The 26847-nt window shown below is 44.6% G+C and overlaps 1 protein-coding gene across 1 annotated transcript; it reads right to left on the reverse strand.

The window, feature by feature from the left end:
- Positions 1–1954: 1954 nt before the first annotated feature.
- On the reverse strand, positions 1955–25041 carry LOC138946821 (farnesoate epoxidase-like). Its single transcript, XM_070318227.1, has 8 exons — positions 24361–25041; positions 22220–22366; positions 21711–21920; positions 7509–7635; positions 4537–4799; positions 4107–4234; positions 3562–3780; positions 1955–2769 (listed from the first exon to the last, which is right to left on the reverse strand). Exons 1-8 carry the CDS (start codon positions 24799–24801, stop codon positions 2760–2762), a joined length of 1545 nt encoding a protein of 514 aa, XP_070174328.1. The 5' UTR covers positions 24802–25041; the 3' UTR covers positions 1955–2759.
- Between the last annotated feature and the right edge of the window lie 1806 nt (positions 25042–26847).

Here is a 26847-nt window from a genome sequence, read left to right on the forward strand (position 1 = left end):
AGTATTTAATAATATTTAGGCTTTTTCAAATTTCCCTTGTTTTAACCTAATTTCTTGGTTAAAACTTGTCTAAATTTCTAAATTCTTTCTCAATAAATATCAATTCTACACTTTGGCCTTAAATCAAAGTGTTTCCCTTCACAGATATCCCCTTGGGGTTGTCAGATGAGGGTAGTCTCCCATGCCAACAGAAGCTACCATTCAGAGAGTGGTTTGCATCTTAGTTGGATACCATGGGTTGACAACTCTCGCCATCAGTACCACCTGACCACTGATGAGACACAATAGTGTCGAAACACGTGTCTGGTCTAGGTACAAAAACAATGGACCTCCTCAGGACTAGATTACCTTGTGATACGTCCCCAACAAAGGGACTTTGCTCTGTAAATCTCGGTCCCCCTTGAGGAGGGTCTGATGCTCCCAAGAGGCTGTCTGTGAAGGGATACTTACTTCTCTCTCTTTCTCTGTCAAGAGATTTTAACAAAATTATCTCGGAAGAAAGTCTCTGCTGACTTTCAATTGTTTCTTTCACAATTTCTGATGTTTTATATATATATATATATATATATATACGACTAGTGTCTGTCTGTCTGTCTGTCTGTCTGTTCGCGATGCACGGCCAAAGTTCTTGGTGGATCTTTTTCAAATTTGGACACCGTATTTGACAGCTACATCCCGGACACAACCTTATCGATGAGATATTTCAACACGTGCTCTCAGCGCGCAGCGCTGTGCGCGCTGAACCGATTTTGTTGTTGTTGTTGTTGTCGGGATCCACTACCAGTAACTCTTTCTTATCTTCTCCAGTGTTTTCAGCCGCGATTATCTCCCTTCCTCCGTGTGGCGTCAATCCATATTCCCGTTACTACGTTACTATTTTTAGAAGGTCACTGCACGTTACTATTTTTAGAAGCTCTCCAGTGTTTTGAGCGTTTATCTCCTTTCCTTCGTGCGCCCCGGCGTACACCCGGCAAAGCCGGGTCCCAGGCGCAGCCTGGTATTCGGCTCTACTTCTTCCCGGCGAAGCACGGAGGAAGGGAGATAATCGCGGCTGAAAACACTGGAGAAGATAAGGAAGAGTTACTGGTAGTGGATCCCGACACACACAACAACAAAAAAACAAAAAATCGGTTCAGCGCGCACAGCGCTGCGCGCTGAGAGCACGTGTTGAAATATCTCATCGATGAGGTTGTGTCCGGGGTGTAGCTGAATACGGTGTCCAAATTTGAAAAAGATCCACCAAGAACTTTGGCCGTGCATCGCGAACAGACAGACAGACAGACAGACAGACAGACACTAGTCGTATATATATATATATATATAGATAGAGAGAGAGAGAGAGAGAGAGAGAGAGAGAGGGAGAGAGAGAGAGAGAGAGAGAGAGAGAGAGAGAGAGAGAGAGAGAGAGAGAGAGAGAGAGGAGAGAGAGAGAGAGAGAGAGAGAGAGAGAGAGAGAGAGAGAGAGAGAGAGAGAGAGACACATACACACACACAGAGAATTGAATTGAACTTTATTTAACAAGGATATATATATTTAGAGAGAGAGAGAGAGAGAGAGAGAGAGAGACACTGAGACAGACAGACAGAGAGAGAGAGAGAGAGAGAGACAGACAGACAGACAGACAGACAGACAGACAGACAGACAGACAGACAGACAAAAAAGTGAGAGAGAAAGAGAGTTAGACACAAGATAAGATTAAACAAGTCGCGTAAGGCGAAAATACAATATTTAGTCAAGTAGCTGTCAAACTCACAGAATGAAACTGAACGCAATGCCATTTTTCAGCAAGACCGTATACTCGTAGCATCGTCAGTCCACCGCTCATGGCAAAGGCAGTGAAATTGACAAGAAGAGCGGGGTAGTAGTTGCGCTAAGAAGGATAGCACGCTTTTCTGTACCTCTCTTTGTTTTAACTTTCTGAGCGTGTTTGTAATCCAAACATGTCATATCTATATGTTTTTGGAATCAGGAACCGACAAGGAATAAGATGAAAGTGTTTTTAAATTGATTTGGACAATTTAATTTTGATAATAATTTTTATATATTTAATTTTCAGAGCTTGTTTTTAATCCGAATATAACATATTTATATGTTTTTGGAATCAGCAAATAATGGAGAATAAGATAAACGTAAATTTGGATCGTTTCATAAATGTTTATTTTTTTTTTACAATTTTCAGATTTTTAATGACCAAAGTCATTAATTAGTTTTTAAGCCACCAAGCTGAAATGCAATACCGAAGTCCGGGCTTCGTCGAAGATTACTTGACCAAAATTTCAACCGATTTGGTTGAAAAATGAGGGCGTGACAGTGCCGCCTCAACTTTCACAAAAAAGCCGGATATGACGTCATCAAAGACATTTATCAAAAAAATGAAAAAAACGTATGGGGATTTTATACCCAGGAACTGTCATGTCAAATTTCATAAAGATCGGTCCAGTAGTTTAGTCTGAATCGCTCTACACACACACACAGACACACACACACACACGCACACACACACGCACATACACCACGACCCTCGTTTCGATCCCCCCTCGATGTTAAAATATTTAGTCAAAACTTGACTAAATATAAAAACAATAGTACAACCATTTACCAGACATTATGTAATTAGAGAGTACAATATAGTATTCAGCGATAGCATCTAATTTAATGGTCATAGAGAAAGCTGTGTTAGTTTCACACTGGATTCTCTACAGGCTTGACGCGTCTCATCCAATGGCGGCCGCCGAGCACGTAAGGCTTGAACCTCGCCCTAGTCATCCCTGCACAAAGAGCACAGAGTTCGTAATAACGGGGTCTTTAAACGACGCATCTTCTTCTAAGACCAAAAAAAAAAAAAGTCTGTTTACGGTAACCCGACCGACCCTATTTTTTTTCGCGCGACCCTAGACTTTTTTTTGGCATTTGGGGGAAAAAAAAACCCCTTGTTTTTTTTGCAAAATAACGTAAAAATATGGGTTTTTTGAAAAAAATTTAAAAAAAGATAAAAAAAAATCCCGACCTACTGACCCTATTTTTTTGGCCTATGTTACCGTAAACAGACCTTTTTTTTTTTTTGCCTAACTATTCCCCTAAACCAGTAACGCTTGACCTCCGGAGCTTGCGTAATGGAAGCGTCAACATAGACCTGGATGGAAGCCAACAGTCCATGAACAATGATCACGCACAGAATGAGCGCTGTGAACAGTACTGGCTGAGCGAAAGAGGTCACAAGTAATGTTGGAACATACGTATGACGTCACGACACAATACACGTACGTCAGCAAAATGTAAACGACAACAGCCTTATTAATCAAATAAACAAATAAACAAACACACATTGATGACATTATGAATTTCTGTTTTGATCAAAGAATCTTTAAAAATAAAAAATAAACACACACAAAGGGACGTATAAGTGCCCAAACATACACGTCATGACTATTTTGGGATATATTTTGAAATTCTACTGTCTTTTTTGTCTATACCTACAATATTAAAATCACACGAAAAAAAGCATGGGTCTGGCCTCAGCATTGTAAGCCCTGCCCTTGCCACATGCTAGTTACACGTACCTGTGTGTGTGTGCCCGGGGCCTGAAGACCACGTGGTAAGGCTTCAACTCCAGCACGATCCCATTCTTCCACGAGCTGCGCGTGACCGGAAGTAGCTCGTGCTGTGTCGGCGGGAGGACGTCAAAGTGCTGTAAGAGCGTGGTGACGTAGAGAAAGACACGTGACCTGGCGAAACTCTCTCCGACGCAGCTCCTCTTTCCCACACCGAAAGCGATCATACTGCAGACAGAAAGACAGACAGACAGACAGACAGACGCACACACAATTTTATATGGCATAATTTAGTAATACTGCAAAATCACCCACCCACCCACCCACACACCCACACACCCACACACCCACACACTAACACACGAAGACTTACACTTTTTGTACACAAAACTACACCGATATAGATGTAAACAAGAATGTGTATGTGAAACTGCCTATACGTAAAACAATTATGGTCAATTATGGTTATGTTGGAATGTTAGCATGTTAAAGTTCTGCCACTGCACTGCTGTTAGCAATTATCAATTGATACAGAGAAAAAAATAACGGCTGACCTCTGTCTTAAGGGATGATTGGCAGGCAGTAGTTGACCTGCGTCGTCAAGGAAACGTTCGGGTTTGAATGCTTCCGGGTCAGGATAAATTTCAGGGTCACGATGGAAAACCAGAGTATTTGCAAACACCTAAAACAACCAAACAAAAAATAAAATCGATAAAGGTCGCGCGTAAGGTATCACACACACACACACACACACACACACACACACACACACACACACACACACACACACACACACACACACACACACACACAAACACACACACACACACACACTCTCCCTCCCTCACTCCCTCCCTCCCTCCCTCCCTCCCTCCCTCTCTCTCTCTCTCTCTCCCTCTCCCTCTCCCTCTCCCCCCCTCTCTCTCTCTCTCTCTCTCTCTCTGAGTCTGAGTTTGAGTCTCTCGCATGCTCTGTTGCTAGTACCGTGGCTCCCTTGGGTATGGTGTAGCCGTCCAATGTGACGTCATCAGTGGTCAGATGGGGCAGTCCCATGGACACAGGGGAAGCAAGACGCAGCGTTTCCAGGACAACCGCCTCCACGTAAGGGAGATCACCCCTGTCTTGTATCCGCGGAGTTCGCTCCCCGAGTTTGGTGTCAAGGTCCTTCTGGATCCTGCGGACGACTTCCGGGTTATGGGTCAGGTAGAGGAACAGCGCTTTCAGCGTCTGTGTGGAGGTGAGGGAGGCTGGAATAGGACACACCAGTTTACAGTTAGAAAAGACGAAGATTATAAAAACAACAGGGATGACAGAAGCTTTTCTTCTTGGTTCAAAGATGGCCAAGAGTGTGTGTCTTCAACTGTCAAGTAAAGCCATAGGGTCAGGTTGCTGAATATTGACCACTTTTTGTTTCTAGCTGATAACTAGGTGGTTTTCCTGCGAAGAAGTTTCATTTTGTGTTTTTTGTGGCACGTCCTTCTCTTTTTAGTTAACCGTCAGGCATAATTAGAGCGAATAACCTTTGATAGACATTCAACAAAAATTAAATACAAACAATTCCAAAAATGGTCCATATTAGGAGCCTGGGCCTTCACATATCACTGTAAAAAGCCCCCTATACTTTAAAATAACATGATACAAATTAGTGTGAAAGTCAGACAAATTCAAATATACTTTAGATTTATCTGTTACAGTTTGATGAAAACATTATTTGAAGCACAACATGAACCTACAAAAACTTATTAAAAAATAAGAGAATATAAATGAAATTATCAACTTCCACGAAATGAAAACTATTTCTTATATTTTGTTGAAAGCTCGAGGGCTACTTTTAGGTTATTTTCAGCAAGCTTTAAAAAAAATGAACCCAGCCTTTAGCTTTCATTTTTCTTCTATTTGTTGAAGGTTGTCCATATTAGGGGACACACATATACTTTGAGACTTTGCTATTATGTTTTGTTTGCAGTAGAAACTCAAATATAACAAGTACAGTCTCAGCTGTCATATATAGCTCTGATTTTTATAACAGCTTTGTGTGTATAGACAGAAACTAGTCCGTTTTAAGCGTCAAAATTAGAGTGAACGCTACCAAAAGATTTAAAAAAAAGATTTTTAAAAAACCAAACAACTAACGGTTTTTAGGTTTGTGTTTCTGCAACTGTTTTGACATGTGCAAGTTATCCAGAGAGGGTAAATACAGCGAATGCAATTTTTTTGAGCGCTCTAGCGCCCTATAGTTGGTCAGAACAGGACGTGGTCCATGTTAGGAAGTGGTCTATATTAGGCAACCTTCCCGGACCCTACTAAAAAAAAAACCATGAAAATAACAGATTGCAAAAATGTCGCAAGTAAACCTATATTGTACTTTTTGTTTGTTTGTTTATTTGTTGCTTAACGTCCAGCCGACTACGCAGAGCCATAACAGGACGAGGAAGGGGGGGATGAAGGGGGCCACTTGTCAAGCGATTCCTGTTTACAAATGCACTAACCCATTACTTGTGTCCCAGCAGGCTTTAGTAAAACTAAATTAATACCTACTGGAAGATTACCAGTTTCCAGTATGTTAAAATAGGCTTAACCTATCTACTGCTGGACTTGCATCAGAACACTAACAGATTAAACTATACATGAATCGCGAGACAAGCGGCAAGAGAAGAGATTTTTGGAAAAAATACAGGTGAATGAGCAAGAAGGCAGAAAAAAGAAAAGAATTCATGAAGAAAAAGAGAGCATGACAGGAAAGAGGAACCAAAAATCTACCTAACAGCAAACTAGAAAGCTCCTGCGGTTCCAAAAACAGGAGGGGCTTTTAATTTCATAACCGCAGTGCCCCACTGCGGGACTATATTGTACTGTGTTTAGTACCTCTATATATTGTATATCTATGATATAATTATATGTCTTGTTTCGTCAGAAAGTAAGCAGATTAGTGAAATTCATAATCATCTTTTGAGTTGGCTAGCATTGGTAAGTGGATTTGCATGTCTTCGAGTGTACTGAGAGCGAAGAAAATATCTAAGACCGTCTGCTCGAGTTGGACCGGAACTACCGCGTGTGGTTTGCTGTTGTGAAGGATCTTGAGCAACTTCTGTGGAAATATGGACCGACACGCACACATACATACACACACACACAAACGCACGCACGCATGCTTTCACGCACGCACGCACGCACGCACACACACACACACTGACACACACACACACACACACACACACACACACACACACATAACCGTGGGCACACACTGTGACACACACACCATCCTGAACTCAGGTAAAATGAGTTACTTCCCTTCGGGTCTCATTTATCCCTGACAGGATGCCTTTGTTTTCCTTCTCTGGAGAGGAAATCGATTTATTTTTTTATTTTATACATATCTAGAGCTTTTCGTAATGTGTTATTGATATAAGCAGATTCGCGATCGTCGATAATGATTTTTCATGGTGTTGTGTAATTTTTAAATTACAAAGGAATTGTTATGTAAGACAGTTTCAAGCGAGCTATCTTTCGCGGATGTATTTACTGTGCAAACAACTCTAAATATAGCAAAAGTGTCACGTGATAATCAACTTTGTCACGTGATCATAACAAAATGGATACGGAGCGGACGGAACTTTTTCCGTAACCAGTTGGGAGTCATGCAACAATATCACGGTCTCCTTCCCTTAGCAGTCTCAAAATTTCGACTTGTTTTGACCTTAGAACAATGTCTTTATCATAAATGTGAAGAACAGAACGGAGATCACTGTCGAAGTCGGCCATTCCACAATCACGTTCGTCTTTCGTCTTTTGATCAGAAACATTAGCGAAAAACATAAATTATGGGAGATAACTCTGTATTCCTGTTTTGATAGATTTCGGCTTTTAGACACTTCCTTTCCCTGAACTCCGCGTAGCAATCATCCATCCTGTTAGAGAGACATGACCGATGATTATGAAAATGACACACACACCTGCTCCAACGGTGTTTATGAGAAGACCGCGGACGTGGTCGTCAGTCATCCACTGGTTGTCTCCCTTGCCCTGCTCGTCCAGCAGAATGTCCGCAATGCCCCGCGGTTCGCCTCTCACTCGACTTGCCTGAAAATGGGTCAGAGGTCGTCATCTCAGTCTATAAGATGCTTGATGAAACAAATGAAACAGAAGGGAATAAGCTACGGACAAAAAAGCTAGTCTGTCGAAAAGACATCAACAAAAGTTTTTGTCATTCTATTTTGTGCAAAAGCAAGTGCAAAATATTGGTCAGAGCCCTGGTGACTGAGCAAACAAACTTTACGCTGACCTTGACCTTCACGACACCAGTGACTTCATGCTCCCTGGCTGACGACTTTAATACGTTGACACAGTTCACAGGCCAGATTTATTTCTCGGAGTCAGCTTTGTGACCCTCTATGGTGTCCGAACACCCCCGTGTGCACACACGCGCACGATAGAGATCCCAAGCTCACACCCAAAGTCTCAGGTTTCGCAAAACACGAAGACACGCATGCAACATCTCTCGCCTATATCCTCACGATCGTATCTCGATACTTGGACGAGACAAGTCCAATGCTGGCATGTCGAGGAAGACAGCCGGTAGTGGGCTTGAGTCAAAATATCTCGCCATTATTATCCTCATCGTATTACCAATACCTATCCCAATATAAGGCAACTGGTCTGAGAGGACGTTAACCTCAAAAAGTCAGTCAGTCAGTTCACATGCACTCCCTCACTACTGATACCCATCCGATACAACTGACTGACACCAATACTGATACCCATCCCATACAACTGACTGACACCAATACTGATACCCATCCGATACAACTGACTGACACCAATACTGATACCCATCCCATACAACTGACTTACACCAATACTGATACCCATCTGATACAACTGACTTACACCAATACTGATACCCATCTGACACAACTGACTTACACCAATACTGATACCCATCCGATACAACTGACTTACACCAATACTGATACCCATCCGATACAACTGACTTACACCAATACTGATACCCATCTGAAACTACTGACTTACACCAATACTGATACCCATCTGACACAACTGACTTACACCAATATTGATACCCATCCGATACAACTGACTTACACCAATACTGATACCCATCCCGGCCATACAACTGACTGACACCAATACTGATACCCATCCGATACAACTGACTTACACCAATACTGATACCCATCTGACACAACTGACTTACACCAATACTGATACCCATCCGATACAACTGACTGACACCAATACTGATACCCATCCCATACAACTGACTTACACCAATACTGATACCCATCCCATACAACTGACTTACACCAATACTGATACCCATCCCATACAACTGACTTACACCAATACTGATACCCATCCCATACAACTGACTGACACGAATACTGATACCCATCCCATACAACTGACTGACACCAATGAATACTGATGCACATCCCATGCAACTGACTTTCACCAATACTGATACCCATCCCATACAACTGACTTACACCAATACTGATACCCATCCCATACAACTGACTTACACCAATACTGATACCCATCCCATACAACTGACTTACACCAATACTGATACCCATCCCATACAACTGACTGACACGAATACTGATACCCATCCCATACAACTGACTTACACCAATACTGATACCCATCCGATACAACTGACTGACACCAATACTGATACCCATCCCATACAACTGACTTACACCAATACTGATACCCATCCCATACAACTGACTTTCACCAATACTGATACACATCCCATACAACTGACTTAGACCAATACTGATACCCATCCCATACAACTGACTTACACCAATACTGATACCCATCCCATACAACTGACTGACACCAATACTGATACCCATCCCATACAACTGACTGACACCAATACTGATACCCATCCCATACAACTGACTGACACCAATACTGATACCCATCCCATACAACTGACTGACACCAATACTGATACCCATCCCATACAACTGACTTACACCAATACTGATACCCATCCCATACAACTGACTTACACCAATACTGATACCCATCGCATTCAACTGACTTACACCAATACTGATACCCATCCCATTCAACTGACTTACACCAATACTGATACCCATCCCATTCAACTGACTGACACCAATACTGATACCCATCCCATACAACTGACTTACACCAATACTGATACCCATCTGACACAACTGACTTACACCAATACTGATACCCATCCCATACAACTGATTTACACCAATACTGATACCCATCTGACACAACTGACTTACACCAATACTGATACCCATCCGATACAACTGACTGACACCAATACTGATACCCATCTCATACTTGGACGAGACAAGTCCAATGCTGGCATGTCGAGGAAGACAGCCGGTAGTGGGCTTGAGTCAAAATATCTCGCCATTATTATCCTCATCGTATTACCAATACCTATCCCAATATAAGGCAACTGGTCTGAGAGGACGTTAACCTCAAAAAGTCAGTCAGTCAGTTCACATGCACTTCCTCACTACTGATACCCATCTAATACAACTGACTGACACCAATACTGATACCCATCCCATACAACTGACTGACACCAATACTGATACCCATCCGATACAACTGACTGACACCAATACTGATACCCATCCCATACAACTGACTTACACCAATACTGATACCCATCCGATACAACTGACTTACACCAATACTGATACCCATCTGACACAACTGACTTACACCAATACTGATACCCATCCGATACAACTGACTTACACCAATACTGATACCCATCCGATACAACTGACTTACACCAATACTGATACCCATCTGACACAACTGACTTACACCAATACTGATACCCATCTGAAACAACTGACTTACACCAATATTGATACCCATCCGATACAACTGACTTACACCAATACTGATACCCATCCCGGCCATACAACTGACTGACACCAATACTGATACCCATCCGATACAACTGACTTACACCAATACTGATACCCATCTGACACAACTGACTTACACCAATACTGATACCCATCCGATACAACTGACTGACACCAATACTGATACCCATCTGATACAACTGACTGACACCAATACTGATACCCATCCCATACAACTGACTGACACCAATACTGATACCCATCCCATACAACTGACTTACACCAATACTGATACCCATCCCATACAACTGACTGACACGAATACTGATACCCATCCCATACAACTGACTGACACCAAAACTGATACCCATCCGATACAACTGACTTAGACCAATGAATACTGATACCCTTCCCATACAACTGACTTACACCAATACTGATACCCATCCGATACAACTGACTTACACCAATGAATACTGATACCCATCCCATACAACTGACTTTCACCAATACTGATACCCATCCCATACAACTGACTTACACCAATACTGATACCCATCCCATACAACTGACTTACACCAATACTGATACCCATCCCATACAACTGACTTACACCAATACTGATACCCATCCCATACAACTGACTGACACGAATACTGATACCCATCCCATACAACTGACTTACACCAATACTGATACCCATCCGATACAACTGACTTAGACCAATACTGATACCCATCCCATACAACTGACTTACACCAATACTGATACCCATCCCATACAACTGACTTTCACCAATACTGATACACATCCCATACAACTGACTTAGACCAATACTGATACCCATCCCATACAACTGACTTACACCAATACTGATACCCATCCGATACAACTGACTGACACCAATACTGATACCCATCCCATACAACTGACTGACACCAATACTGATACCCATCTGATACAACTGACTGACACCAATACTGATACCCATCCCATACAACTGACTGACACCAATACTGATACCCATCCCATACAACTGACTTACACCAATACTGATACCCATCTGATACAACTGACTTACACCAATACTGATACCCATCCGATACAACTGACTTACACCAATACTGATACCCATCCCATACAACTGACTTACACCAATACTGATACCCATCTGATACAACTGACTGACACCAATACTGATACCCATCCCATACAACTGACTTACACCAATACTGATACCCATCCCATACAACTGACTTACACCAATACTGATACCCATCCCATTCAACTGACTGACACCAATACTGATACCCATCCCATACAACTGACTTACACCAATACTGATACCCATCCCATACAACTGACTTACACCAATACTGATACCCATCCCATACAACTGACTGACACCAATACTGATACCCATCCCATTCAACTGACTGACACCAACACTGATACCCATCTGATACAACTGACTTACACCAATACTGATACCCATCCCATACAACTGACTTCCACCAATACTGATACCCATCCCATACAACTGACTTACACCAATACTGATACCCATCCCATACAACTGACTTACACCAATACTGATACCCATCCCATACAACTGACTTCCACCAATACTGATACCCATCCCATACAACTGACTGACACCAGTACTGATACCCATCCGATACAACTGACTTACACCAATACTGATACCCATCCCATACAACTGACTGACACCAATACTGATACCCATCCCATACAACTGACTTACACCAATACTGATACCCATCCCATACAACTGACTTCCACCAATACTGATACCCATCCCATACAACTGACTTCCACCAATACTGATACCCATCCCATACAACTGACTGACACCAATACTGATACCCATCCCATACAACTGACTTACACCAATACTGATACCCATCCCATACAACTGACTTACACCAACACTGATACCCATCCCATTCAACTGACTGACACCAATACTGATACCCATCCCATACAACTGACTTACACCAATACTGATACCCATCCCATACAACTGACTTACACCAATACTGATACCCATCGCATTCAACTGACTTACACCAATACTGATACCCATCCCATTCAACTGACTTACACCAATACTGATACCCATCACATTCAACTGACTGACACCAATACTGATACCCATCCCATACAACTGACTTACACCAATACTGATACCCATCTGACACAACTGACTTACACCAATACTGATACCCATCCGATACAACTGACTTACACCAATACTGATACCCATCTGACACAACTGACTTACACCAATACTGATACCCATCTGACACAACTGACTGACACCAATACTGATACCCATCCCATACAACTGACTTACACCAATACTGATACCCATCCCATACAACTGACTTCCACCAATACTGATACCCATCCCATACAACTGACTTACACCAATACTGATACCCATCCCATACAACTGACTTCCACCAATACTGATACCCATCCCATACAACTGACTTACACCAATACTGATACCCATCCCATACAACTGACTTACACCAATACTGATACCCATCGCATTCAACTGACTTACACCAAAACTGATACCCATCCCATTCAACTGACTTACACCAATACTGATACCCATCCCATTCAACTGACTGACACCAATACTGATACCCATCCCATACAACTGACTTACACCAATACTGATACCCATCCCATACAACTGACTGACACCAATACTGATACCCATCCCATACAACTGACTTACACCAATACTGATACCCATCCCATACAACTGACTTACACCAATACTGATACCCATCCCATACAACTGACTTCCACCAATACTGATACCCATCCCATACAACTGACTGACACCAATACTGATACCCATCCCATACAACTGACTTACACCAATACTGATACCCATCCCATACAACTGACTTACACCAACACTGATACCCATCCCATTCAACTGACTGACACCAATACTGATACCCATCCCATACAACTGACTTACACCAATACTGATACCCATCCCATACAACTGACTTACACCAATACTGATACCCATCGCATTCAACTGACTTACACCAATACTGATACCCATCCCATTCAACTGACTTACACCAATACTGATACCCATCCCATTCAACTGACTGACACCAATACTGATACCCATCCCATACAACTGACTTACACCAATACTGATACCCATCTGACACAACTGACTTACACCAATACTGATACCCATCCGATACAACTGACTTACACCAATACTGATACCCATCTGACACAACTGACTTACACCAATACTGATACCCATCTGACACAACTGACTGACACCAATACTGATACCCATCCCATACAACTGACTTACACCAATACTGATACCCATCCCATACAACTGACTTACACCAATACTGATACCCATCCCATACAACTGACTTACACCAATACTGATACCCATCCCATACAACTGACTTACACCAATACTGATACCCATCCCATACAACTGACTTACACCAATACTGATACCCATCTGACACAACTGACTTACACCAATACTGATACCCATCTGACACAACTGACTGTTAGGAAACGCTACCGTTGCTGAGCTTTGGTTCAGTTTTGTGTGTTGCATGTAGTTGACTTATTTGTACTTTGTGGGAAAGTACCGATATTATATTTTGTAAACACAATATTTATGCTTGGACGAGAATGCAGGTGAACTTTCTAGTCCTGTCAAAACAAGTTGTTTACCATGCTGTTTTAGTCGTGAGTTCGTGGCGTTCGTTCGGATTAAGTGCGTCGGCGCTTTTGATGTACGTCACAGAGAATGTCGCTAGTTTAGTCCATGCACGGCTCGTATAATGTAGTTGTATCATGTTCGGTCTGGAATATTCTCGAGATTGAGTATTTACTATATATGCCAGCGCGATTTGTATGTAAAAAAAGCTTCTATTTGAGTTCTGCTACGATGTGCAGTTGTATGTATTGAATGCTGAATAAATCCTCGAACTCAATTTGACGAGTTGTTTTCTGCTGCTGCGAAGACGGGCGACGTAGAATAAAAGAACACAACTATACGACGTTTTGAGAACTTGTGGCAATCTCAAGTGTCGTGTAACAATTGGGGGCCAAGCCAAGGATCTACGTTTAACGCCAAGGGTTTTCCAGCAACAAGGACCAGTGTCAAGACAGTCACAGGAGGTAGCCATCAATCGGGTGTATCCTGAGGGATCAGTATTGAGACTACGGAACCGTGGATTCGGTGTGACTGGTGATCGAGTTTGGTAATCGCCGCAGCTCGGTACGGTGAGCGATGCCGGAGTGTATCGGGATTACAGAGGTTAGCTGCCGTTTGGACGAGACGGACTTCGTCGCGGAGCTAGTGCATTAATACTACGAAATACGACTGAGGTACGTCGTGTACGTATCGTGAGCAGAGTGCGCCGTCACGTTAGACGAGGAGGGTGGCAGCCTGCGTCTACGAAGGTGAACAGCGACGAGAGAAGCATCGGAGGTGCAGTAGAGACTGTGTTCTTTTAGAAGACTACATTCGCCTACGTTCGTGGCTGTGAAATAATACAGACGAACGCACCGGAAAAGACCAGAATGGCTGAGTTCTGGGCAAAAGGAGTTGAACTGGGACTGAAAGGCAAGCAGCTGACGGAGTTCGTCGAGTCCCGGACACGACTGCAAGCGCAGCGTGAAGAAAGACAAGCGCAGCGTGAAGAAAGACAAGCGCAGCGTGAGCGTGAAGAAAGACAAGCGCAGCGTGAGCGAGAAGAAAAAGAAAGACAAGCGCAGCGTGAGCGTGAAGAAAGACAAGCGCAGCGTGAGCGTGAAGAAAGAGAAGCACAGCGTGAAGAAAGGCAAATGGAGCTGAAACGCGTAGAGCTCCAGATAGAAATGGAGACGAAGCGCTTAGAGCTTCAGACAGAAATGGTGCGTGTTCAAAATGAGCAAGCGGCACCACGCCAAAGAGATAACCAGCAGCAAATGCTACACAGGGCACCGAAACTTCCAGCATTCGCTGACGGGAAGGACCAGATCGACTGCTACCTTGCAAGATTCGAGAGGTTCGCTGAGAGTGCTAGATGGCAGCGCGACGACTGGGCGATTCAACTCAGCGCACATTTGACTGGGGCAGCACTTGAGGTCTACACTAGACTCTCAAACGATGACGCCAGAGACTATGATGTACTGAAGGAAGCTCTGTTGCGTTGCTACAACTTCACTGAAAGGGGCTACCGTCAACGCTTCCGCGAATGCCAGCCATTGTCTGGAGAGACACCGAGCCAGTTTGTGGAGCGCCTGTCGTCATACCTGCAGAAGTGGGTGGAGTTATCAGGTGAAGAGCAGTCATACGAGAGTCTGCGGGACTTGATCGTGAAGGAGCAGTTCGTTAATGCCTGCCCGAAGGACCTGGCGACCCGCTTGGAAGAGCAAAAACTGCGGGGTTTGAAGGACATTACTGATGCTGCTGAGCGTTATCTCATTGCTCATGGAAGGACCCTGGGGACGTCAAAGTCATCGAAACCTTTCCAGAAGAGCGGGAACCAGGGAAACCAACCTGCCAAGGGACAAACTGAGTCCGCACCATCATCCAATGAAGGGCAGAACATAACGTGTTTCCATTGCAATGCCAAGGGTCACCGAGTCGCCAACTGTCCCCAAAAGAAAAATAACGGACATGTCAATGACAAAGCGCAAGAACATCGACGGAGATATTACGACAACAAGAGGCAAACGAGTGGCTCGAACCAACAAGTATGTGCGAGCAGCGTCATACTTCCAAGGGCTGCCGAGCAAGTGGATACACCATCGGACGTGGAAGAATGTCTATCTGATGGCCAGCTTCTACTCGCCAATGGCAAGTCAATCTCTGTCGTCGCCAGCGCAGCTGTGTCAGTGTCGAACATGCCCGTGTCGAAGGGATTTGTTGAGAAGCAGGAAGTGACTGTTCTCAGAGATTCGGGCTGCAATGGAGTCATTGTCAAAGAGGATCTGGTGCCAACAGAGAAGTTCACTGGTGACTTCAAGTGGACGCTCATGGCTGACAGCAAATGCGTGAGGGCACCAGTGGCAAAGATCCAGATAGATACTCCATACTTCACCGGAGAAGTTGAGGCCGTCTGCCTGAAGAAGCCCTTGTACGATCTATTAATTGGGAACATTGGGGGTGCGAGACGTCCTGATGACCCTGATGTCGAATGGAGAATGGGCGCAGCTCAGCCTGCTGTTGAGGAGGAAGACCCACTGCCATTCGCGAATGAAGATATCAGCGAACTGTTACGAGATGACAGAGCAACTGTGCATCGCCGCGACCAGCCGCAGGTTGTAAGCGCTGTGACGACCAGAGCCCAGGCGAAGAAGGACAAAACAACTACGCCACTCAGGGTCACCAACAGTTCTGCAACTGCTGTCGTGGACAGGGATCAGCTGATTCAGCTACAGGAAGCTGATTCGACCTTAACAAAGTACAGGAGTCGTCCTGTCAAGGAGATGACTAAGGGCGAAGGCACTGTGCAATTTGAAGTGAAGGCCAAGATTCTGTACAGAGTGTTCCAGCACGCGAGAGTCAACGGTGGGAAACCATTACGTCAAGTTCTGGTGCCTCAACCACTTAGGCGCCAGGTGATGGAGGTGGCCCACGACTCTATTATGGGAGGTCACCTGGGTGTCAAGAAGACATCGGACAGAATCCAGGCTGCGTTTTACTGGCCAGGACTGCATGCAGATGTGACTCGATTCTGCCGATCGTGCGATATTTGCCAGAAAACCATACCTCGAGGAAGGGTCCCGAAAGTGCCGTTGCAGAAGATGCCTTTGATCGACCGACCTTTCAAGAGGGTGGCCATTGACCTCATCGGCGAGATCAAACCGCCAAGTGAAGAGGGTCATCGTTGGGTACTGACCCTGGTAGACTATGCAACCAGATACCCAGAAGCCGTGCCTCTGAAGAAAATTGACACCGAGACTGTTGCCGAGGCACTTGTGGACATTTTCAGCAGAATTGGGGTTCCTGAAGAGATCCTCACAGACCTGGGGACACAGTTTGTCTCTGAATGCATGGAAGAGGTCAACAGGCTGCTGAGCATTCGTCACTTGACTACGACACCCTATCACCCGATGTGCAATGGGCTGGTCGAAAAATTCAATGCGACTCTGAAGTCCACGCTGAAGAAACTATGCAGTGAGCAGCCAAGGCAGTGGCATCGCTACATCAATGCCTTGCTATTTGCATACAGGGAGGTGCCACAAGAGTCCACTGGATTCTCCCCGTTCGAGCTGATGTACGGGCGGACCGTGAGAGGCCCGATGCAGATACTAAAGGAATTGTGGACGAAAGATGTGGACACACCTGAAGTGAAGAACAGTTACCAGTACGTGTTCGAGTTGCGAGAGAAACTGGAGGAGACTCTCGAGATTGCGAGAGAAAACTTGAGAAAGTCTCAGGATAGTGGAAAGCACTACTACGACCGCAAAGCCGTAAACAGGAAGTTTACACCAGGTAACAAAGTGCTGATACTGCTTCCCACTGATCACAACAAACTACTGATGCAGTGGAAAGGCCCATACGAGGTTGAGGCCGTGGTAGGGATCAACGACTACAAGGTGAATGTCGGCAAGAAGTCCAAGATCTACCACGCTAACCTCCTGAAACTGTATGTGGAGAGACCTCCGGAAGCAGTACAGGTCGCAGCAATGGTGGAGGAACCAGCCGAACTAGACGAGTTCGACGGTGAGGAACTACTGGAATTGGGAGACCTCCACAAGAAAGAGGGAGTGGATGACGTCAAGTTAGGACCTGACCTGACAGAAGATCAGCAGAAGGAGCTGCATGATTTTATGGGCGACTTCACCCATAGGTTCTGTGATGTTCCAGGCTCTACGTCCTTGGTCGAACATGAAGTCCACCTCACATCTGACGTTCCTGTTCGCTCAAAACCATACCCTATCCCGTTTCAGGCTCGGGAATCCTTGAAGAAGGACATCGACAACATGTTGAAGATGGGGGTTATCCGTGAGTCATCATCCCCTTACTCATCTCCCGTTGTTGTTGTCAAGAAGAAAGACGGCACAAACAGGGTATGCATTGACTTCAGGAAAGTCAATAAGATCACCGTGTTTGACCCTGAACCAATGCCGACGGCAACTGATCTATTCCGACAGTTAACCGGCAGTAAGATCTTCTCAAAGATCGATCTCAGCAAGGGATATTGGCAGATTCCTGTGCGCGAAGAGGACATACCAAAGACCGCCTTTGCAACTCCAGACGGAACGTATGAGTGCCTGCGGATGCCTTTTGGCATGGTGAACAGTGGTGCTACCCTTACGAGGGGAATGCGAAAAATGCTCAAAGGAATGAAGAATGTTGTGTACTACTGGGATGATCTGCTAGTCCACACGGAGACCTTTGCGGAGCATCTGGAGACTTTGAGGGAACTGTTTTCCCGCCTGACAAAAGCCAATTTGACCGTGAGACCCAGCAAGTGCATTTTGGGGACCGACAACGTTGACTTCATAGTTCATTCACTGAAGGAAGGTCAAAAGGGGCTTTTGTTGGAAAACGTCACCAAGATCCTCAATGCGCCACGTCCTGAAACCAAGAAGCAGGTGCGATCCTTCCTTGGATTGGCTGGGTACTACAGAGAGTTCATTCCAAACTTCGCCGCCATAACGGCGCCTTTGTCGGACATGACCCGAAAAGGATGCCCCAACCGAATACTCTGGGGACCAGCTCAGGAGAAGGCATACCAGACCGTGCGCGACCTGATGTCATGAGACCCGGTGCTACGCCTTCCTGATACTGCCAAAGAGTTCATCTTGCGTACAGACGCATCGGACGAAGGGATCGGCGCCATGCTGATGCAAGAGCATGGAGGTAAACCGTTTCCGGTCAGCTATGCCAGCAAGAAGCTGTCAGGAGCCGAGAAAAACTACTCGACCATGGAGAAAGAGTGTTTAGCCATCGTGTGGGGAATCAAGAAATTTGAACTCTACCTCCAAGGGGTGAAATTCGTGCTTCAGACTGATCACAAACCCCTCACCTACCTGAACTCTGCGAAGTTTGTGAATAATCGTATCATGAGGTGGGTGATGTACTTGCAGAACTTTGATATGCGAGTGGAATCGATTAAGGGTTCAGACAATGTTGGAGCAGATTTTCTCAGCCGAGTATGTGAGTAAAACGGTGTTCATTCTCCAACAGACTAATGTACATACCTGGATTTCAATCTGTTATGTATACATAATATGTGTACAAGTAGCGTTTCAATTATTGAAAGAAATTAGGTAAATTTCTTCTGGTGTTGGGGGTAATGTTAGGAAACGCTACCGTTGCTGAGCTTTGGTTCAGTTTTGTGTGTTGCATGTAGTTGACTTATTTGTACTTTGTGGGAAAGTACCGATATTATATTTTGTAAACACAATATTTATGCTTGCACGAGAATGCAGGTGAACTTTCTAGTCCTGTCAAAACAAGTTGTTTACCATGCTGTTTTAGTCGTGAGTTCGTGGCGTTCGTTCGGATTAAGTGCGTCGGCGCTTTTGATGTACGTCACAGAGAATGTCGCTAGTTTAGTCCATGCACGGCTCGTATAATGTAGTTGTATCATGTTCGGTCTGGAATATTCTCGAGATTGAGTATTTACTATATATGCCAGCGCGATTTGTATGTAAAAAAAGCTTCTATTTGAGTTCTGCTACGATGTGCAGTTGTATGTATTGAATGCTGAATAAATCCTCGAACTCAATTTGACGAGTTGTTTTCTGCTGCTGCGAAGACGGGCGACGTAGAATAAAAGAACACAACTATACGACGTTTTGAGAACTTGTGGCAATCTCAAGTGTCGTGTAACACTGACTGACACCAATACTGATACCCATCCCATACAACTGACTTACACCAATACTGATACCCATCCCATACAACTGACTTACACCAATACTGATACCCATCCCATACAACTGACTTACACCAATACTGATACCCATCTGACACAACTGACTTACACCAATACTGATACCCATCTGACACAACTGACTGACACCAATACTGATACCCATCCCATACAACTGACTTACACCAATACTGATACCCATCTGACACAACTGACTGACACCAATACTGATACCCATCCCATACAACTGACTTACACCAATACTGATACCCATCTGACACAACTGACTTACACCAATACTGATACCCATCCCATACAACTGACTGACACCAATACTGATACCCATCCGATACAACTGACTTACACCAATGAATACTGATACCCATCCGATACAACTGACTTACACCAATGCTGATACCCATCCGATACAACTGACTGACACCAATACTGATACCCATCCCATACAACTGACTTACACCAATACTGATACCCATCCGATACAACTGACTTACACCAATACTGAAACCCATCCGATACAACTGACTTACACCAATACTGATACCCATCTGATACAACTGACTGACACCAACACTGATACCCATCCCATACAACTGACTCACACCATCAAGACGACTCACACCATCAAGACGACACACACCATCAAGACGACACACACCATCAAGACGACTCACACCATCAAGACGACTCACACCATGAAGACGACTCACACCATCAAGACGACTCCCACCATCAAGACGATTCCCACCATCAAGACGACTCCCACCATCAAGACGACACACACCATCAAGACGACTCACACCATCAAGACGACTCACACCATCAAGACGACTCACACCATCAAGACGACTCCCACCATCAAGACGATTCCCACCATCAAGACGACTCCCATCATCAAGACGACTCACACCATCAAGACGACTCACACCATCAAGACGACTCACACCATCAAGACGACTCACACCATCAAGACGACTCACATCATCAAGACGACTCACACCATCAAGACGACTCACACCATCAAGACGACACACACACCATCAAGACAACTCACACCATCAAGACGACTCACACCATCAAGACGACTCACACCATCAAGACGACTCACACCATCAAGACGACTCACACCATCAAGACGACACACACCATCAAGACGACACACACCATCAAGACCACTCACACCATCAAGACGACTCACACCATCAAGACGACTCACACCATCAAGACGACTCACACCATCACCATCAAGACGACTCACACCATCAAGACGACTCACACCATCAAGACGACTCACACCATCAAGACGACTCACCTTGGACTGGGTGAACAGCCTCTCCATCAATGTGTCCCGGGCCTGGATGACGTCACGACAGAGCTTGTGGTAGGGTAGGAGGGGGAGGTGACGCAGCCAGGGGCAGGCGGTCAGCAGGGTGTCCGTAATGGGGCTGAAGATTTCATTGATCGTGTCATCGAACTGTTTGGCCGCCGCCACCAGGCTGGGGACTGGATGTTCGCCTGTCATCTGAGGTCAAGCATTACAATTGGTGAGAGCATTCGAGAAATCATAAATAGAATTAATAACACAAAGAAAGCTGTCGTTGTCGGAGAATGAACATTTATGATATTAACACTTTAAGCTTTTTGGACTGAGCAGGGTCTTTTCATAGTACAAAACATGTGCTTTATCACATGTATAAACACACCCACGCACGCACGAACGCGCCCACACACAAACACACACGCGCATGCACACACGCAAACGCGCGAGCACACACACACACACATAGTTGGGGGTTGGGGTGAGAGTGAGCTGAAACTTACCAGTGTGAGGACGATGCGCATGATGGAAGCGGAGATTACGTGATCGATGTCTACATCCTTCCCGCAGTCTGCCTCTAGCTCTGTCACCAGGCGGTGTAACTCTTCCTGCACTCTGCTCTCCATCCTCTCCACCCCGTCCCCGTAGAACTGCACGTCACACACAATGACGTATTAATGTGACGTCATGATCTCAGCCGGCTTTACATCCTATACCCGTAGAACTTTACGTCACACACAATGACGTATTAATGTGACGATATGATCTCAGCTCTACATCCTATCCCCGTAGAACTGTACGTCACACACAATGACGTATTAATGTGACGTCATGATCTCAGCTCTACATCCTATCCCCGTAGAACTATACGTCACACACAATGACGTATTAAAATGCCGTGGGTAGTCGACGGTGACACGTGCACTATCTGTCCAGCAACATTGTACACAACAAACGGAAACAGATTTCTTTTCTTTCTCTCTTCTTTTTTTTTTTTTTTTTTTTTTTTTGGGGGGGGGGGGGTATATTTACCCGTAGAGATTACATGCCGAGTCTCAGTGGATATTAACAATAGTGGGCGGATCAAGAAAAATGCGATGTTCAGAGAGCTTATTCATGACCGCAAACGTATTTCTTCCTCCTTTTCTTTAGTTTTTCAAACAAAGAGGTGCTTTTTTTCCACAGTTTGATCGAATCCTAATCACGCTGTCAGTCTACCTGCGCAGGTGAGTGATTATAATGCGCGGTTGTATAGTTCCGTGGAAATCATTCAATTCTGCTAACACTTTACAGCAGTTTCTTTGGTTTGGAGTAAAATCCAGTGCACAGTCATACTCTTGTTCTCCTGCGCCGGGAAGTACTTGCGTCAATCATGTGTCTGTAGACATACGAAGTCATGCACTTTTTGGCCATAGGTGAACAATCATATGACGGGTTTTAAAACTAGTTCGGGCACATTGCATAACATCTGAACAATAGAGAATACTACATGGCTTGCTGTGTCGTACCAGATTTACACGAGTTGTTTTTTAAAATATTGAACTGCGAGCGAAAGCGAGCTGTTCGCGATTTGAAAAAGCAACGAGCGTAAATCTGGTACGATACAGTAAGCCATGTAGTATTCTGTTTTTCCGACATACTGTACTTACGTGTATTTTACTGAAAATGTCCTGCAGTCGAGGCAGCTAAATTGAAGATGCTTGTTTTGGAACCTCGATCCCATCTAAAGCCTCGTGCAATCTACTACGCCAAAGCAAAGAAACGTCACTCTGAAAGTGTGACGTGACGTGTTAGTTCTAACAATTCATCGAGGGTAATTAGCGAGCGCAAATTTTGTTTCTATAATGACGTTTGTCTCGGTGACTTTGGCATCATAAGCAGTGGAAAAACAGGTCCCTGCCAGACTTGCTTGACATGACCTCATTTACATGATATACACACGTGTGATTTGAACGATTATTATCTCACGAGTGTCTCTCTAACGTATGTAGGATAAAATATCTTTAATATACGTCTAGTAATAGTATGTATAGGAAATCCACAACGTTATTGCTAAATGACAGTGCTTTTTGTAATGGTGCTCCTCAAAATTGACGCAAAATCTCTCGTTGTTGACCCCTCATGCAAACGACATCAGCATCACTAGGAATCGCATAGCACACGAAATACGCAAGCTAGCTAAACAAAACAACATGCTCTTGGTATAAATTTCTGATTGCCAAGTTGGGCCTATTATGATGATTTTGAATTGGTCCCTTACGTTTTCGTCACGTCGATTTTAGGGGTCCCCTTATTTGAGCGGTGGTCACGTAATCCCTGTTAAAGAAATCTTGTATACAAAAGGTGATCCAGATAGTAAAGTGGACGGCCTTAAACGGCATAGAAAGTCTGAGTGAAATGACACGGTAATAAATGCTTTAATTGGGGTGCGAGATTTGTCGCAATAATGTATTTGCTAAGTTCATATTACAGGGTGTTCAAAACTTATTACAGAAATGTGTTCAAAAGTGGAACACTACTGGTCAGAGTGCACGCGTTCCTGGTGCAAGTAGACGCAAGACAGTTATAGGGTCAGTCATGGTTAAATGGGGTTGGACAGGGTTAAGCTCGTCTGCTAACTGACCTTCAAAGGCTGGTGACCTACCTTGATGGCCTGATGGAACATCTTCCTCATCTTGGACCACTCCGGCCTGTACTGCGGACTGCTGGTCACGAGGTCCTTGAAGTCAAAAAAAGCAAACCACCCTGTAAAAGTCATGGGCCTGTTGTTGGTGAGGTGCTCCAAGGCCTTGCCCGCGTACATCTCCCTGACGAGGCGCGGCGAGTTGAGCACACACAGGTCCCCGACAGCGCTACGACACAGCACGAGCGGTCCGTACTGGCGGCTCCACTGCTCGGCCTGTCTGTTGAGACTGCCTTCCCGCAGTGCGCTCACCATGCCACGCAGCGCGTCCAGACCGCGCGGCCCCGGCGCCAGCTTTTTGGAGCTGGTGGATTTGAACCTGAGGTACACCAGGGTGACGGCGATAACTCCGAGCAACACGGCCACAGTCGCACTGTAACCTGGGTCAGAAACCGTCTCCATCTTGGAAGATAGGAGTGTGGGTTTGGCTGTCCTAACGTTCTTGTTTCGAATTCTGTTTTGTCTATTCCTTGTCTTAGCTTCTTTCGTCAATTTCTCGTGGATAAGACCTCGTGCCAATCCAAGTAAAGGCGTGCAGGTGTGTCCGGTGTTTGCTGCCGGACAATCAACGATCACACGCCAAAGACCACTGATGAATGGGCGAGACACACTAGTCTGTCGAAGTGAAAACTTCACACTCACACAAAGGGCGTGAAAGCACTGCCGACTTTCTCTTGTGTGCACGATGAGATAAGAAGCGAGTGTTAGTCCTGTATCAGGCACACTCTCAGTGACCTCGCACTTGACGCATCGCATGTTGGGTTAACCATAAATCCGTACAGTGGAACCCTTTTTTACGACCTTAAAACAAATCAGAAAATCAGCTCTTAATAGGGAGCGAGTCTTTAAGTTACTGTGCTTGACACTTCGAGGTGCACGGAGCCCCTAAGGCTTTCAGTCATGCCTTGGGCATGTATCCATTTGAAATTATACTAAGTTTTATTTGTGAAGGAAATCACGAATGGCACTAACAGGCAAAGTTTGACAGTGATATCCTCCACGCTTTTAGAGCGCTAACCAGAGATAATAGCGTGACATAGCGAAGTGTGGTGCACGTACTGTGAATTCAGCTCACTGACCGAGAGAGTTGATGTTGTGAATTGCAACGAAGATATCGTTACACTTAACCACTGTCCAGGGACAGGGAGGGGTTGTCACAGGAATCTACCGGGAGAAAGGAAGCCCGAGTAAAGCACTTAACAGGTAAATGGAATAAGCATTTGAATATCGCTAATGTTTATCGCATAAGTTGAATCGACTAACACTGTAAACTTTAAACATAGCAGACAGATATCTAAGACAAGATGTCCGCTATTTATGTTGTGCAGTGCGTCGTATAGCAGTGCGTCGTCGGAGTAGTATAGTACAGTATAGATAGGCATAAACCACCCCTTTTCCGCAATGCGCAAGGGTGGGTGCCATAAGGTTATAGGTTAAGGTGCCTGTGGTTTTAAGAAGTGATAAAGAGGGATTGAGTTTAAACGGTTTTATTGAGTTCATATTTTGTCATGTTATTTCATGTGCCTGTACCTGTTGGTCTGTACTAATGACCACCCCCAGGGGTGTTATGTCACAGGATTACTGCCCCCTCCTTTCTATTGGTGCTTAACGCAGCTGGGGTAATGACAGTAATCCTGTGACATAACACCCTGGGGGTGTTTGATTGACGGCAGCGGTTTTTACTTACAGGTTCTTATTAGTACACCGGCTAACATAGGTGGTTATTTTTATTTTTTGTTGTTGTTGCGGCGTTTTGTTTTGGGTACCTTTGCACCCCAATAGTCAGCCAGAAAAGTGTTAACATTTCACTGTCACTGTCAAAAGAGTCGCATATGGGTGTTTACCCTCCCTCTGTGTTTTCACGGGCTTGGGACCGTTTTGACAGGGCATGTCAAAGCCACATTGGGGGTTTTGGGATTAAACAACACGAGCATTATTTACACAAGCAAAACACGGCTTAACAAATTTATTTGCAAAAACGACAAAGTTGTTTGGCATTGGAATGTTAACAATATCACAGGCGGAGGTATCACAGTCAAAAAAAGAAAGAGACCCATTAGACGGGTATCACAGTCAAAAAGGAAAGAGACCCGTTAGACGGGTGTAGGCAAACCCCATCAGAGGCGATCACACGCTTGATGTAGAAAAACGAGAGTGACTTTCGGGTTTGAGAATAAGTGAACATAGACTTTCCGTCTGTCTTCAAACCAGTGTTTGTATCGCCACCACTTTCTTGCGTTATAAGCACCTGTTGGTAAGACTCTTTTGTCAGTTTGTTTTGCGGTTTTTGTTTAAACCTTTTGAACTAAATTTGTTTCCACTGTCCCCCTCACAAAAGTAGGTTTTAGAACACAAACCAATGAACACATTTTCTTGGTATTCGGTTTTAAAGAGACATTTATCGTACTGGACACGCGCTGTACAATGCAGTCTACATGATAACAAAGT

Source organism: Littorina saxatilis, linkage group LG1, assembly GCF_037325665.1.
Source record: "Littorina saxatilis isolate snail1 linkage group LG1, US_GU_Lsax_2.0, whole genome shotgun sequence".
In the NCBI taxonomy this organism is placed as follows: domain Eukaryota; kingdom Metazoa; phylum Mollusca; class Gastropoda; order Littorinimorpha; family Littorinidae; genus Littorina; species Littorina saxatilis.

What these genes read in the sequence shown, in the direction of transcription:
- LOC138946821 (XM_070318227.1), bottom strand. Translation starts at nt 24,801, where the DNA reads ATGGAGACGGTTTCTGACCCAGGTTACAGTGCGACTGTGGCCGTGTTG. An exon ending in TGTTCCATCAGGCCATCAAG is followed by an intron (nt 22,367 to 24,360) that starts GTAGGTCACCAG and finishes TGTGACGTGCAG; the next exon opens with TTCTACGGGGACGGGGTGGA. An exon ending in CCATACCCAAGGGAGCCACG is followed by an intron (nt 4,235 to 4,536) that starts GTACTAGCAACA and finishes TGGTTGTTTTAG; the next exon opens with GTGTTTGCAAATACTCTGGT.